Source organism: Onychostoma macrolepis, chromosome 10 (genome assembly GCF_012432095.1).
Source record: "Onychostoma macrolepis isolate SWU-2019 chromosome 10, ASM1243209v1, whole genome shotgun sequence".
In the NCBI taxonomy this organism is placed as follows: Eukaryota; Metazoa; Chordata; class Actinopteri; order Cypriniformes; family Cyprinidae; genus Onychostoma; species Onychostoma macrolepis.
This window is the reverse complement of record NC_081164.1, coordinates 26,694,603-26,711,834: the sequence shown is the minus strand read 5'-3', so window position 1 is coordinate 26,711,834 and position 17,232 is coordinate 26,694,603. Positions and strand designations below refer to the sequence as shown.

The following is a 17,232-nucleotide window of genomic DNA, read 5'->3' as shown; positions in this document are numbered from 1 at the left end:
GAAAGACCATTGAAAGAAGCCAGAGTTTGATTCGATTGGTCATTGAGACCGTCACTAAACCAGAGCAGCACCAAGAATATCTAAGATTGGCCATTTCTAGTGATTAGGGTGACCTCATCCCTGTCAAGCACTATGATGGCTATGGTCCTAAATGTTCAGCTGTTCTGGTGTTTTATTTACTATGAATAATCTTCCATTGTGGCTTTATTAGCAGTGTTCTGGTGCAAAGCATGACTAGTAAGAAACAACATCCACTCAGTCAGTGATTTCATGCATGTTCATTCATTTCCCATTATCCTTCACTCTCACGCATATGATCTGTGCTTTAGTGGAGGCCACAAACCTCCGCGCTGGAGAACACACTCGAGGAGTCATAGCAGTAAAACCCTGGACTCAGACACGAAGAAGTCGCCATGAAGAAATGAGAGAAGACCAGGTACAAGTTAAGCAACTTTGTTTTTTTATAATCATACATAAGACCGCTTGAATATAGTACAAAGGGTTTGTCCATTACTGCCCCTCAGTGACACTTTAATTTACACAGAAAGTCCTGATCTTACAACCTGTGGATAAAGATCCGAAATATCCGTCTGTCGTTCTGTTTACATCATCATCATCATCACATGTCCTGGAACCAAACGAGGAGTGAGAATGCGAACCGGACGGGAAGCCGAGGGGAAAGTCGGACCAGGGAGAGAGAGATTTCAAATCATAATGTGTAACCTGAAACGCTAGCAGGAGTTAGTGAGCGCTGCAGATGTTTGTCTCACGCACACACACACACACACACACACACACACGCGCGCCGCTGCCACTGCAGACTTCTGCTTTCAAATGGACCCATTTACTGAAGCGTGTGCCGTAACACCACAACTAAACGGAAAATTAGTTCCTGTACTACGTATACTACGTCAGCGCTGGAGTATACGAACATGTGAAACGCCGCCCGATGCCGTCGTTCTGATTGGAGACACACATCCACACACGATACCCTGTCTAGAAGATTAAAGTATGAAGATCTACTCTCCGTCCCGCTGCAACCCTAGAGTTTTGCATTTGTACTAGCGTCGTCATCGTCGTCAACTACTTTGGCCTGGAAGCACTGATACCCATTGACTACCATAGAGAACTTCCACTGCATGTTACCAAGTTGACGTAAATGTACTCAAAATACCATTAGGAAAAAAGTAGTGAGTTCTAAACTTCCTTTATTAAAAAAATATAAATATGTACATAAATTCTATTTCAGCTATTAAAATGGGGTCACAAAGTAAACACCTGAAGCCTCCGTATGCCGTGACCACAGGAACCCTAAAGAACCGTGCGTCCGCTCGCAACCGTCACCACCGCGCGCGCAGACGGACGGACGGACGGAGAGAGACGCGGATTGCTTTAGTAGCGAGAGAGAGCAGCGTCCGGCCGAGAGGATCTCCGACTGTCCAGCTGCTCTGGGACCAGCCGAGCAGCTCGGGCGTCCGCGTCCACCGTCCCGTGAGAGCGAAATCAACAGAAAACCACCCACGCAGCCGTCTGCTAAGAGCAAATGAAGAGAGAAAGAAAAACAGAGCGACAGAATTTCGCAAGCGATGGCGTCCAGGATTGGGCTTTCCGCCACATCAAACATCGTCACTTCCAGTTCTGACAGTCGTTTACTGACATGACACACACCTTTGCTTCAAAGTGCAGAACTGCTACATTATTGGTTACAGACATCTATGTTCTATAAAAAAAACGCCTTTGGTACAATAAATTATCAAAAGGGAGAAAACAAAAGTGGTGTAAAATTCACAGCATAATCGTGAAGCCAAATCAAAGAAGCGAAAGGGCCAAAGTAAAACACACATGCCGAGCACAACAGAAGAGCGGGAAGGGACACGGCTCAGTCCTGCGGATCTCTAGAGAAGAAAGGCCTCGGGTCACTGTTCTGTTCTGGCGTGTCATGAATGAAGGGTGTTCGCACGTCAAAAATACACGAAAGCTTCGGAAACGTCCGGCTCGTCTTTGCTCAGTCCGTAACGATAAGGCCATATTAAAGAAGCGCTGCCCGCGGCGGTCTCGTCGCACTCTGGGAAAGCTCCGCTCGAATCAAGAACCGCGTCTGAACCATCTGAGAATCGGAGAACAGAAGCAAAGGTCAGAGGAGGACAGCCTGGTGTCAAGCCAGCGTTAATCCGGTCAGGAGCTGGCCACCGAGCTCTGCTGCACGCACACGCCCGCCATGGGCGACTCCTCGCGCTCCAGGCCCATGTGAGCCTCGGCCATGTAGTGGCCCGGCCCAGAGTTCGAGGGGTGGCCCGGCACACCCGTCTCCTGCCGCGGGTTGGAGAAGGCACCCAGTCCCAAAGTCATGCTGCCGTTGTGGCCGAAGCCCAGGCGGCTCTGGTAGGCGTAGTGATGGTTCCCGGTGGAGGACGAGGACGTGGACGAGGACGAGGCGGAGGAAGACAGCGAGGTCATGGACAGGTGGCCGTGGGTCACCTCCATGGAGTCCTGCGTGGAGGCGCTGTGGGAGGGCGAGTAGAGGCGGGGCCGGGGCCGGGCGGGGCCCTGCGGCGGGTGGTGCTGATGGTGATGGTGGTGGTGGTGGTGGTGATGGGGGTGCAGGGCCTTGGGCTGGTGCGGCGGCACGTGGAAGGTGGTCTCCTGGACGGGGTGCGTCTCTCCGGCTGCCTGCTGGAGTCCGTCTCCTCCCACCCAACCCAGCGCCGGCACGAAGGCCTGCCTCGCCTGAGGAAGAGCACAGACACAGATCAAGCTCCCAGCTCAAACTAAATAGCCCTAAACTGTACTAAATGACTGTTTTTCTGGTTGCATTCACACCAAGAGCAGGAACTCTGAAGTTAATTTATTTATTCACTTTTTAAAGACGCAAAATTCACTTTTACATGTTGTTTAAACATAAATGTGTGTGTAGTGGGTGTACACAACCACTCTATAATGATAAAAATCCACCCAGTGCTTTTTTTTTTTTTTAAATCCCAATAAATGATAACCTCTTTCTCAAATCAAGCTGATCTCAGACTCTTGGCTGTGTGACGTCACACAGAGCCAGGCCCCTCCCACAATTGTTGACTGACACTAGAGTTTTAGCATAGCTCCGCCCTGAGTGAGCTGTCATCAGCCCTCCATTGTTTCGCCGCCAGAGCAGGAGTAGGCAAGAATGTATCCTAAGCGATTGAGGTGTTTAGTTGTTGGATGTAATAATGAACGTAGCAGTCGTCATTTACTCCTGACATCTGAGCCGCTGAAGACGCAGAGGATTACGTTTGTTTGTGAAGGGAATGCGCCCCCAATCTACCTAAATGCTTCTATGTTCGCGTGAATCATTCGTGATCCAGCCTCACCTACAGAAGTAGTGAGTATACGTTTTTTTTTTTTATGAATCTTTACAAATCGCCTTTGCTAATAATGTGCTAGTTAGCGAGTTCCACAACGAATGCGGCTAAAGCTTACAGTCTCAGAGAACGACTCGTCACCCCACGGAAGAGAGGGGCGGGGTCAGCAGAGCTCATTAGCATTTAAAGAAACATGCACTAAAACGGGTCGCTGTGAACAGAGCTGTTTTTGACAGGGTAAAAAGGGTGTCGTTTTATACTACCATTGAGATATTTTAACCAAAGTATGTTATAGACTTTTCATTAAGACCCTTGTGACGACCCCAAGTCTTTTCCAGATCCTATTGGGCACAGTGTGGCAGGCTCTGATTGGTCTTCCTTATGTTAATTGCTTGATTAGTAGCATATTTAAGTGTGACGTCTATTAACTGAGGCAGGCACTCTGTGGGGAATGTTTTCGACCAGATGGAACTATAAAATGTACACATTTTTCGAGTGTAACTGAGGTCCACCTGCCATAGTGTCAACTAATCCTGATACTTCACCTTTACTTCTTGATATAATCCTACACCCTCACTGACTCCAGAAACTGTAAGGTGTGATTCTGGCTCAGTTATGTGTGTGATACGGATCTGGCGGGTTGGTGTTTGTGTGTGTGGGTGAGGTTGGCACCTGTGGGCAGAGGTTGTGACAGTCCATGCCCACCGCTGCACTGAAGTGTCCTCCGCTGTGCCGGTGCTGATGGGTCGGGTCGGAGCGGGCACGGCCGCTGGTGCTCGTTCCAGACGATCCTCCTGCAAACACAGCGCATAGAGTCAGTGATGGCAGAATAGGGCTGGCCGATAAATCGATAACGATAATTATCACCGTATAATTTTAAAACGACATGAAATGTTCGATAAATGTTAGATAATGTTTATGCGCCAAAAGCAGACACGGAGCGTTTATTTGCTTGGATCAACACAAAGTTTGAGCTTACAAGTCTCGGTCACACGAGCACTAAACAGCGCCGTGAGATCCAGTGTGAAGCGCTTGAATTCAGCGAGCGACACAAATGACTCGGTGATTTTAAAGCCAGATAAAACAGGAGACAAACAGGAGAAACATTGTTTTTCAATCTACAAATCACCATCATTTACCACAGATTTACTGTAGTAACACTAACTGCACTGTGGTATTGTGGCAGAAATGTGGGTATTTGTATCAAATTTTATTAATGTATTATTAAAGGTGCTATATGTAGGATTTTGACTCTACTAAAGCATAAAGATATGTTTGCAGATATTTAAGAAACATGCTAAGTTAACATACTTGTTTATATGAAAAACAATGCTACAGTCAGTTATTCTCCTTTGATAATGTGCATTCCGGCTCGGAATGTCTGTGTTTGTTATGATTTATGAAAGCCGCCCACTGCCAGTATACCTGATTGTATTTCGGCACCCCGGGTTGCCAGTTGGTGGAAAACACAGCGTATTTAATTTCATTCATCGGCATGTGCACTCGTTCCTGTTGGTGTCGTTAATCTGGCAAACTGCGTGTGCGTCAAGTCTGAGGAGGAGGGGCCGGGTGAAAAAAACCGTCTCCAATATTTTGAATTTGGACTGCTATTTGTGTGGTTTTAACTGTGATTATCATGATTTATATGTATGCTATGATAGAAGACCAATGATAATAATAAAAAAAAAAAATTGTAATAAAATAAATAAATAAAAACTTGGGTCAGAATAATTAAATTTCACCATATAAAAAAACTATTTTTACAGATGTTACCGAACAAAAATTTGCATTTGCATCCTAACTCAAGCTGCTACTATCAAATGTGCATTTCTAAGAGACAAAAAAGTAATATTAATATTATCAGGAAACACAAAACTGTTTCTTGATTTGAATCAATATAACTCATTAGAACATGCAGAAACTAAGAAATACATTTTTCTCTTAAGATTTGACACTCTTCGTGATAATTATGGATATCGACTGATATAAAAAAAAAATGATGGTGATAACTGTTTTGGCCCTATGGCAGAACTCATGATCTCCCTGACCTGAGCTGGAGGAGGTGCTGGACGTGGTTCCGGACGACTGCGACTGTTCCAGCGCCGGACTCGTGGACACGCTGCTGCTGGTGTTGGTGCCTTCGTCTGCGGTCTTCTTGAAGAAGCTGTGCTGCAGCGCGTAATACGGCTGGATGCGGGTCTTGGGGTCGTAGTCCAGCATCCGCAGGATCAGGTCTTTGAACTTCAGGTAGTCAGCTACGGCGTGGCCAGACTCACCAGCTCTCCGCCCGCCGGGGCCGCCCGCCTCCACGCCCAAAATACTGTGCAGCTTCCGGGAGCCTGCGGGTTTATACTGCACACGGGAGACAGAAGAGTCAGCATCACCGCATCAAACAGAGACAGCCGGCAGATCAACGCAAAGAAAGCATCGCACCCTTTTGCCATCTTTGGTCTTCTTCACACACCACGTGCTGTCAGACATCTTCTCAAAGAACTTCCTGGCTTTAGGCGCCTGCTCCAGAATATGATTGGGAGGGACGCCCAACACCTCCACGATTTTATTCATCTGGTCGACCTGCCAACAAAACATCCATCACAAACGGTAAGAAGATGACTACAGCAACACATAAGGATGTGTTCATGCTGGCCGGGTCAGAGCAGTGGTTCAGATTTTAACATGCCCTGACATCATTTTCAATTACACACAAAAAAAGTTGTGTATTCATAGTTTTAGTATTCCAATAAATAAGGTTGATATTTATTTCGGTACCACAGCAAACACTGCTAGGCTTTACTAATATAAAGTTCAAATGTTATTAAGAGAACGCTCTTATAATAAAATAAGAAAAAATAAACAAAATACAAGCAATATAACAAATATGACTGAAAGATTCAAATGAAATAAACAGCGCTTTATGTTTTTTCAGGTAGGTCTAAAGGTAGTGTTCAGGTAAGAAATACTGCAGAAATGTAATCAAATGTGAAAAAACACAGCGTAGTCTTCACTGTGTAAATTAAATATAGATTTTTCTCTGTCTTCTGTTTTGATTAACATTAAATGACAGATTATTAGGCTGCTGTCACTTTAAGACTGAATGCATGAATCTAACTGTTCACATTCATTTAAGAGAAACAATGGTGCTTACAAGGATATTTGCCAAGACGGACATTTTGACATATGGCATATACTTGAACATGATGCAGATTTTAAATTAATAGACAACCTGGAAAAGTAAGACGTTTCTGTGTTTATCAGACCAGTTTAATTTCTAAGGCAGCAACATCCTTCAGTATCACTGGACGTAATGTTTTGTTTCCGCTGAATTGATTTCATCTGACAACAACTTTTACAAATATACATCTGTGACCAAGCGTGAGCAGAGGGTGAAGGCTGGGTTCAGATCAGGACTCACCTCGTTAGCGCCGCTGAACAGAGGCTCTCCGGTGTGCATCTCCACCAGGATGCAGCCCAGAGACCACATGTCGATGGCCAGATCGTACGGCATTCCCAGCAGCACCTCGGGCGAGCGGTAGAACCGGCTCTGGATGTACTGGTATATCTGAGGACACACGCGGCTGTGTTAGTGAATGAGGCTTGAGTAGGGATGGGTGATATGGGCTTAAAAATATATATCACGATAATTTCTGGTATTTTGAGATAATATCAATAATGATAATTCAGGGAATCCTGTTTCTTTAGAGAAAAGTATTATCTTTCCTATTTTTACCAAAAATAGGGTGTTGTGAGCATTACGGAGTACACACGTAACGTAATGACCGTTTAACTCATACTGGAAGCCGGAGGACGCCCTTGCGAAGAAACTACATTAGAGCCCTGCACGGGCCTTGTGTTTTTAAGTTTGTTTTTTTAAAGTAACGACCAAGCGGCAGACATGCGAGTTGATAAGCCTATGTTTGATCAATTTAGCCTTCTCAAATCATCACGATTTAAAATCTATAGATATAAAACAGTTCAAGCATATAACAATGTTAGTTAAAATGTTAAACCTAGATAAATGTGCGCTGTTAGGCACTATATCCAATAGTTTGTGCGCTGAGAGTGAAGCTGAAGTGTGCTTTGCAGCACATGGAGGCGCCAACGCACAACATAAGTGTAATACATAATTCTGAACTGTAAAGAGTTCTACTTTTATTTGTGTGCACTCACAATATCATCAAAACGTTGTGCTTTTATGAAATAAAGCAAACAAACATGATGCACTTTCTGCCGTCTCATCTTGAACAGAAGTGCTTCACAAAAATTAAATGAAAAAGTCGGGGCCCGGGCTGAAATGCAGGGCTCTAAACTACACTGACATGCTCCATGAAATCCCTAATATTGACAAAAGTATCCAGTGATCACTGAATAAAACGCAGATAGAGAAATTTTAACTGAGGAAACTTGAAGACAAACATACGACTGCGACAATATATTGTTTATCTGTGTTCTTCAAGCTATCTTGGGCATTTTTATTAAGACTAAGTATACTTCTAATGCAATGCTAATTGACATAGCCTTTATCACTGTATATAATACTACAAAATAGTATGATTTCTGCCTCATTCTGTGAAATGAAACCACGTCTGATCACAAAAAGTTATTTCAAACACTCAACTTATGTTATGAAATTAATCTGGAGAAAAAGCAATAAATTATATCTTTGTTGGACAACGGGTTTGTAAACAGGCTCCTACAAATACAAAACTGTGCTACTATACTACATTTATTCAAGACTGTTTTTTTTGTCGCACTGAACAGCCCTGACCAAACCAGTTCCAGATTATAGAGCTCCTCGTTTAGCGATAAACTCCTCCTCAATTTCACGTCCACCTTCCGTGATGTCGCTCACAGGAGGCTTTATCGTCATATCGCGGGAAGACTAATTCTTATCGTGGGAAGAATTTTTCCCGGTGTATCACAAACGATAAGATATCGCCCATCCCTAGGTTTGAGGTTCAGTCAAACTAGGGATGTCAATTTTCGATCATTTCCATGATCGATCATCATTTAAATTAACAAATCAATTAATCGTTAACCTTGATACTGCGAAATGCGTCTATTGCAGTGGCATATATTCACCGGCATGACAGGATGTGCAAATGCCACTCAAAACGCCAGCTTCCTTACCCAAATTAAAGGGTTTTAGTTAGCAGGACTGTAAAATTAATAGATGCGATTACGATCATTTGATAAAATGAAGAGAGAGCGCCGTGGTTACGTTTGGGATCATTTTACTTTGTTGGCTGCTTCATATCCCGTCACGGAGACCGCTGAACGCGCCTCTTTAAATGGTTTCATGGCACTCGTTGTATTTTGCAATTGACATTATTGGCATTTAAAATAAAATGATCCCACATGTAACTGCGGCTTGTGGGGCTACGGAAAACACTGCTGCTCACATGAAACATTTTAATGCGAGTATGACACAAGTGAGGTACAAAACTTTGTTTATAAGAGAAATAATAGGTCAGCAGGCAAATGTTACATCGTGACTATGAGTTTGCATTCATGCTGTTCGATAGCCTTCCTGTACATTTAAAGCCATACGTGGCGTTCTGTTCTGCCGGTTGGTCACGAGTTTCCAGGAATTTAATAATATTTATTGTTAGGGCTGTGACGGTGGCAGATTTTTACCACCGCGGTGGTAATGGACGAACTACAGCCGGTGGCGCGGTGTTGTGTATATTTATATATATAATTCTGAATCGCAAAAATAAATAAATGAGGCTCAATCATCTATTAACAAACATGCGTGTTTACTTTAGCACTTCCGTCAGTGAACACTCAGCCTGCAAAACACTAAAATAAATATCAAAGAAATACAGTTAAATAGGAAAGTAGCCTTAAATAAAGTTAAATACACCGCGCGAGCGGCGCGGTGAGAACCCATTATAATCAGTGATGCTGTCTACACTGGATGCGGCGATACGACACGACAAATCCCCTCACAGTAAACTGCCTCATCCTATTTATGATGTACTGACACAAAGTCTGTCCTGTGTAGACAGACTCAACCTGTTGTGCTGCGACGCGGCGTCCGGTTTAGACACGGTTCACTGTTCCGCCACCAAGCAAGCAGGCGCGTTAACTCCTCGTCTGCACGCGCTCTCTGTGGAATAGGAGTTGCGGTGTACGTTGCCACATTTCTTGTTAGCATCTTCCATTTACCGCCGTCTCGTTCGTGTTTGGCCAGTTTGGAGAAAGCCTCACCAATACAAACCTGACCAGCCGGGCGTTTGCGATTAAGTGAACTTGAAGACACTTGTACAAACGCGGATGGGTGACATGAATGGAAATGGTTCCAGATCGGCAATGTAGTATTTGGTTTCCCAAAAAGGTCCATCGCTCATCACGAAATAAATTTGCTGAATGCAGAATAAACTGTATTTTCCTGCGCTCAAACCTGTCAATCTAAAGGAAATGCCATGCATGGCGTTTAAGGTCATTTGTGAATTAGCATAGATTTATAGTCCAAATAAAACAATCTGCAACTGTATATTATTAAACTTGTATACAAAACTTTTGTATTATGCTTATAGAGTGTATGACGTCGCGTGCACTACCGCCAGTGGCAATAGACAACCGCGGTGACAACCGACCATCGCGGTGATGCGGTTGTCACAGCCCTATTTATTGTTTCTTTTCCCAAATCCTCGCCTTCTCACCCTCTAATTTCGCAGGTTTATTTGATTGTCGTTCACTTTTAATCACTGTTTTCGCATCTCTTACTGTAGTAAACATGCGGGGGGAAATGAAAGACTTCGTGGCTATGAATTAAGAATTCGTTCCTGTGACTGAATTCATTCCCTTATTTTAGTTAAATCATGTGTTTTCTAGAGAACAAATTAATGAAACATAGACAGTGCCCTCAAATTATTAAGTTGAACATAGAAACGAATTAAATTACGAATTATAGCCTAAGCCTAAATAGCCTATATATATATATATATATATATATATATATATATATCCTGCTCATGTCCCACTACACTGTAGATGCGCAGAGCCCGGTATGAAACAATTATATCTGGGGAAATTATAATTAAACATGACTTAGTTACTACATTTCAATACAAAAAAGTTTGTTTTGTTTCTATTTAATGTACTTTTAAAGTTTGGATCACATTAACAGCGTAATTTGTACATTAGTGTATTATCTTCACCAAAGATCCAGCCTCATCACCGTCACTCACAGCTGCTCACACGTGTTTTGCGCATGAGCCGCACGCACCCCAAAATTAAACTGCTTAATCGACCATCGATAGCATCTCTTATCGACAATTAATCGATCGTCGATTAATCGTTGACATCCCGACAGACTCTACAGAATAACAGAACAAACGGCAGACAGACAGCGAGCGATCACTCTGTCTCACCCGCTGTCCCAGCTGACAGGAGCTCCCGAAATCCACGATCTTAATGGCGGATCTCTTGGGGTTGCAGAGCAGGATGTTCTCGGGTTTGAGGTCACAGTGGATGATGCTCAGCTCAGGCGTGGCCAGGAAGAGCAGCGCGGTGCACAGCTGCTGAGCAAACTTGCGCGTCAGGTTCAGAGACACGCCGCGGAAATTCGTGTTCCTCAGCAGGTCGTACAGGTTATAGGACAACATCTCGAAGACCAGACACAAGTGGTTCCGGAACATGAAATGGCGTTTCAGATGAACTGGAGGAGAAAGAAAGACAGAACAACGTTAATGAGTGTAACGCTTGACTGATGACATCTCGAAGGCTAGACAGCACCCTAAGATAGACATACGTGTGTGTTTTCAGATAGAGCAGAGTTTACTACACAGAGCCGTAGTTCACTGAGAAGCTGCGCAAAACCACACCGACGAGATCAAGCTTGTGCAGCTTTTCAGTGAACTACAGCTCTGTGTAGTAAAAATTGCACTGAAAACACACACGTGATGGAGATTTACTACTGATCACAGAACCAGCTTTACTGACAACATGCACATTGGATATCGCATGCGATTTATCGTGCAGCCCTAATCTACAGCTATATATAAAACTCAATATTCCTGCTAATTGGCACTGCTTCTGTCTGGTAAATTTCTGTCTTTCCTTGTTAAGTTCCTTTGAATGGAAGCAACTACTGATTGATTCAATGTACACATAATGAACATATCAGCCATTGGAACTTATAAAAACACCTGATACCAGATACAACACCAGTCTCTGTTTCCTCATAAATACTCAATCAATACCTCAGGCAACAAATAACAGTACAACACAACAAAACCCTTGACTCGGTCCCATCCAGAACCCAGTCTCATCCCTTCAAAACACAGAAACAGCGACACAATCCTAAAACAAGTCATCATGATGTAGAAAAAATGAACATTATGTGGCTACAATAATTCTGATTAACTGTTATTAATTGTACCTTGCTTGCATGACTAACCCAACCCTAACCCAGGATTTACCAGAAAGACTTGATGATATTGTACTTGTTCAGCACCTGTCCACAGCCAGTTTGTGTGAGAGAACCCATGATCATGACCCTGGAGACACACGCTAACACGGGACCCTGGCCTATATTTTTACACATTTATAGTTGACCAGCACGCCGTCTGCCCTAAATAGAGCGATTCAATCCTCTCCAAACACTGGTTCATACACATACAACATGACAAAGACATTTCAGAGAATACGTCCTCATGCTCGCTCGCATTGCATACAAAACCAACACTAAGGCAAAATATTGTGAAATATTAGAGAGCAGAAGAAATCTGGCTCCCTGTGGGAGCTTTCTAAGAATTGAACTCATTTCCACCACTTTGGAAACGTCCTGATCTTTTCTACGACTACAGGAGCTGTGAATATGGGTCACACATTACCGATGTAGTACTTCATCTCGGTGTCGTGTTTGTTCATGAGCTCCAGCAGTCGGACTTCAATCTGAGCCTGATTCAGAAAGGCCTTTTTATTCTTGATGATCTTAATGGCGACCCACTCCTGCTCCACACGATCATACGCCTTCACCACCTGCCAGCAGAGGGAGACGAACACACGCGTCAGACCAAACCAAAAACACCGGCCGATCCTTTACTAGTGAATCTGAGAGACACTGACCTGACCGAACGAGCCTTTGCCTATTAAAGAATCGATCTCATATCTGTCCATCCATTTCTCGCCATTTTTAACGATGTAGTCAAAGTTGTCATCATCGTAACCATCGTTGTAAATCTTCCTCTCCTTCTTGTTGCTGGAGTCCTCGCCCTGACCCTGTTGGTGACGACGCTTCTTTTTTGCATAGTAAACCTGCAAACAAAGGGCAAAGCCTGAGAGGAGCGACCCGAACGAGCTGCGGATGCAGGGCCTCATGACCTCCACCACACACATTATCATCATATCACACACACAGAAATTAAAGGTCTTTAAAGCAACCCGTCAAAATAAAAGTCTGGTTTAAATGGAAGAAATTGAGACAGAAATATATGTGACCCTGGACCACAAAACTAGTCGTAAGGGCCAATTTTTTAAAATTCATCATTTGAAAGCTGAATAAATAATCTTTCCATTGATGTATGGTTTGTTAGGATCGGACAATATTTGTCTGAGATACAACTATTTGTAAATCTGGAATCTGAGGGTGCAAAAAAATCTAAATATTGAGAAAATCACCTTTAAAGTTGTTCAAATGAAGTTCTTAGCAATGCATATTACTAATCAAAAATGAAGTTTTGATATATTTACGGTAGTAAATTTACAAAATATCTTCATGGAACATGATCTTAATATCCTAATGATTTTTGGCATAAAAGAAAAATGTATAATTTTGACCCATACAATGTATTGTTGGCTATTGCTGCAGATATACCTGCTGCTTATGACTGCTTTTGTGTATATACTATACATATTACTATTGTACAGCAGAATGTACTTCTCAGTGTAATAATAATAAACTATTAGTAAAACTTTCAAGAATAATCACATTTTTATTAATTTTAACAGTGTACGTCTCGTGCAGCACTTTATTTTGCCAAAATAATGAAAGGAACTGTTTATTTCATTTCATTGAAAGATTAATAAAAATTTTAGTTTCATGCCTTCATCTGATTTCCAGAAAAGTTCAAACACACATCACAGAATTTCTGGAGGGAAAAAAAGCATTTCATATGGCCCTATTATTGAAACTATTTGATAAATTATTAAGCTTTCTTTTTTTTCATAAATTCAGTGGATCAGACATGAGTTTTGATTAGAAAAATGTATTTTAACCTATATCACATTCCAACTAAAATAAAACGAAAAAAAAAAAAAAAAAAAGAATTTAAGGAAATAAAAACCAAATTTGGGGCAAAAACAAAATGGATTTCATAGGGCCACTGATGCAAGTGATGCATTTATTCATGCAACAAAGTCAACAAAACATGTTTAGCATGAGCTCTACTAACTGCTGCACACAGTCACGTGAGTGACGCACCTCATTGATGTGTTTGTATGTTTTGATCAGTTCGATGGAGAGTTTTCTTAAGGGCGCAGTCGCTGGGTCCCGGAAACACTGAGGCATCCGCCTCTGAAGCATCACCATATCAGCAGTTACCTGTAACACACACACACACGACAGCGTTCATGAGCGAGTGTGAGCTCGTACAGACGCTTGCTATAACCGCACGCGAGTGTGTACCTGCGGGGCCTGCGAGTTGTATGGCAGCGCAGCGGCTGATTGGTCAGCAGCGCTCTGCGGGTGACCATCACTGAACGGCGGGTGAGAATGGGGCGTCTGCGCATCCATCTGCACACCAGCCGAATGGAAAGAAAACGAGGGGGCCAGCCGAACAGAGGAGGGTTTGCATGCTGAGGTCTCTCCTCCTGTAACACACACACACACAGACAGACAGACAGACAGGTGACAACCTCCTCCAATCTAGAAACGTCTAATGCTTTTACTCAGACATGAACGACAGTCGCTTTTCTCGTCATTGTTTTACGGCAGCAAGCGCTCCAGTGAAACGCAAGCCAGAAGCCTTGATCCGGTTACAGAAGATCCGAAAAAGCTCGGACCGAAATGGCAGATCATGCTTTTGTCACAAGACGACACCGGACACGTGTTACAGTCCTTCAGGACGATGGATTGAACGTTCAAACACACACATGCAGGTCTAATCAGAGCTCATCGAGCGAGTGAGTGTGTGTGTGTGTGAGTGTGTTTATGACTCAGCATCAGCATCTCACACACACACACACACACACACACACACACACACTGAACTCAATCACATTGTAAACGCAGAAACAGCGAACGCACAAACAAGGTCTTCGGTTTTTAAATCAGACGATGGCAATGACAGACCTGTAGCGTGAGCGAATGATTTCACACTACAGACGTCTAGACGACAGCTGAGGATTTTAGCAGCACCGGTCGAACAAATAACAGCACAATAAAGACTACATGTGAGCGTTTGTGATGGATGTGATGTTTGGAAATGTGACGGTCTGCAGCGAGCGGGAATTCTGCAGATCATTAAGTCGTCATTTATCAGCGTCTCTCACCAGCAAACACAATGCAGCACATTCACACTGGTAACCAGCGCTCTCAAGCCCAGCAACAGTGCCTCATTACCATAGCCTACCACCAGGAAGATGCCGCGCCATTGGCCGGCCGGCTAAAGCAGCAGCCAATCAGGAAAGGGTATGCAAATAACCCACTTTTGTTGCTAGGGCAAAGCTCTGAGGCTCCAACCAATAGGAAAACGGGTAAGAGGCATGAAATTGAATTGCACTTTGACACATTTCCCAGCACAGTTTAACACAGTATTTGCTGACAGAAAAGCTCTTGGGTGAGGAACCCGGAATCAGTTTGTGTGAGAGAGGGGCCCCGGCCCCGGAGACGGACGCTGCCACGGGACCCCGGCTTGTATTTTTAAACATTTATAGATGACCGGCACACGTCTGCCCTAAATAGAGCGCTCGGTTCCTCTGTAAACGCTGCCGTGGCCTGACAGGCAGCCTAAAGAGGAGCAGAACTCTGAATAAACACACACACACACACACACACACACACTGCTGCAGTGTAGAATTAAACTGCTGGTTTCATCTGGCCAGAGGAGAACAGAACACCATTTCCCTGTTTAATACTGTAAAGCTGCTTTGAAACTCTGCGCTATATAAATAATGGTGACTTGATTTGACTTGACACACACACACACACACAGCTCACCTGTATGCATCGTCTTCTGACAAATCTCATATCATTGTGACAGGGGAGTCCATCTGCAAACCACAGCCCACTGCAAGAACAGCACAGACGTGTGAGCGACCACATACTGTACCTGAGAGTGTGTGTGTGTGTGTGTGTGAGACACACGAATGTACCTGAAGCGACTCGCGAGTGGTTTCCAGGTGAGAACAGCCCTGATGTCTCAGCAGGGTCTTGCCGTTTTCTGAGATGGTTGAGTTGATCTTTGACTTGCACAACCATTGGTGAAGATCTGCGGTGAAATCAGTCCTCAGTTTAGCACAGCTTATCAACACAGCGGGTGTTTACAGTACACAAACACGCGCGAAATCACAATAAAGCAAACAGAAACACGACGAAGAGCCCCTCATCATCATCCTCATCCTCATCAGCTCGGGCTCTAGTCGACAAGACCACCGACTCCCGCAACTTTTCCACCGACGCGACTTCGACGCTGTAAATCAGTTTCGCGCGCATGACGAGAATCAAAGCTGTCAAAACACCGCTAGCCTAGCCAGCTAACGGTACCGGAGCCGCGCGACCACGAAGCGCCCGATCCGCGCGGAGACTGACAGCTCGTGATGCTGGGCGCGAAACGAACGGATCATCGGCGAATCGCTCGCGTTGAGCTGTCGTTACCGAGCCGCTAGCTGCACAGACGTTAGCAGCGCGGGCCTGTAAACGGACCGAAGCCTGAGCGAGGCGAGCGAGAAAACGGCCCCGTTATCGCGCCGCGCCAACGGAAAAGCGCAGAACGCGTCGGATCGCGCCTCGATTCGCACGGAGCGAGCCGATCCGAGGCTCCGGTGCGCGGCGGCGGCGGGATCGCTGAGGGCAGCTAAGCGTTAGCCGCGGCGCTAGCCGTCATCACTCACCGTGTGGCGCGCCTCTTTCTGACGAGAGGAACGAGAATCCTCCGGAGGATCCGCGATAATTCCCAGCCGGCCGCCTTCCTCGGGAATCCCTCTCCAGAGCAGGTCCGATGCGAAGAAGCCTCGCGGAGAACAGATCAGCGCGTCTCTCTCGGTGAGCGTCGCGCGCTCCGCAGCGCAGCAGTCCCGCGTGCGTCCGTCAGTCACTCATCCTGCGCGCGCGCCCCCGCCGCCGCCGCTGGACAAAATGGCGCGCGCGCGCGCTGCAAACCCGCGCACGACACTCGCGCGCTAAATTCGCTCTGCGGCGCGGTTCAGCGTCGACGCGACGCGCGGATCGGCGATCGGTTTCTCAGTCGCAGTCGAGCGCCGTCAGTCGCGGCGTCAGTCGTCTGAAGGAAGGGGAAAAGAGTCAGGAACAAAATGGAAGCCGAGCGAGAGCGTTTCCATGACGACTGTCCATCACACGGCCAAGTTCCCGGATGACCTCGTGACGCAGGAGCCGTTCTCGGGTTGCCATGGAAACTGCCAATCAATTTGACGTGTTGTAGGGCGTGGCGAAAGCGATTGTACGTGCTCGCGCGCGCGAGCGACGCGACGACGACAAGCGAAGATATTTCATATTCACCGCAGTAAATGCACTCCTCAAAATCCTTTATTTATTGTTTTTAAAAAAGAGGTTCAACAGTATATCCAAACTATTTCATCTTCCAAGAATCACAAAGCTGTTAAAACATGTCGTTTTTTAAATTTATTTTGTTAAAGCTTTCGTTTTGTATTATTTATTTACTGTTATGTATGAATGTTGCTCTGCACGCGGTCAGTATTAGCAGAGGATGAT

The 17,232-nt window shown here is 44.7% G+C and overlaps 1 protein-coding gene across 1 annotated transcript; it reads right to left on the bottom strand.

Moving 5' to 3' along the window:
- Positions 1–437: 437 nt before the first annotated feature.
- Positions 438–16,871, bottom strand: dyrk1aa (dual-specificity tyrosine-(Y)-phosphorylation regulated kinase 1A, a). Its single transcript, XM_058789658.1, has 13 exons — positions 16,395–16,871; positions 15,657–15,772; positions 15,502–15,571; positions 13,969–14,153; positions 13,765–13,884; positions 12,411–12,599; positions 12,176–12,323; positions 10,712–10,998; positions 6,748–6,894; positions 5,769–5,909; positions 5,384–5,687; positions 4,008–4,129; positions 438–2,727 (listed from the first exon to the last, which is right to left on the bottom strand). The coding sequence occupies exons 3-13, from the start codon at positions 15,509–15,511 to the stop codon at positions 2,176–2,178; spliced, it is 2,205 nt and encodes a 734-aa protein (XP_058645641.1). The 5' UTR covers positions 15,512–15,571; positions 15,657–15,772; positions 16,395–16,871; the 3' UTR covers positions 438–2,175.
- Positions 16,872–17,232: the final 361 nt, after the last annotated feature.

Excerpts from the sequence above, each read along its gene's own strand:
- dyrk1aa (XM_058789658.1), bottom strand. Across the intron at positions 6,895-10,711 it reads CCTGTCAGCTGGGACAGCGG|ATATACCAGTACATCCAGAG; the intron begins GTGAGACAGAGT and ends GTGTGTCCTCAG. Across the intron at positions 5,688-5,768 it reads AGACCAAAGATGGCAAAAGG|TATAAACCCGCAGGCTCCCG; the intron begins GTGCGATGCTTT and ends TCCCGTGTGCAG.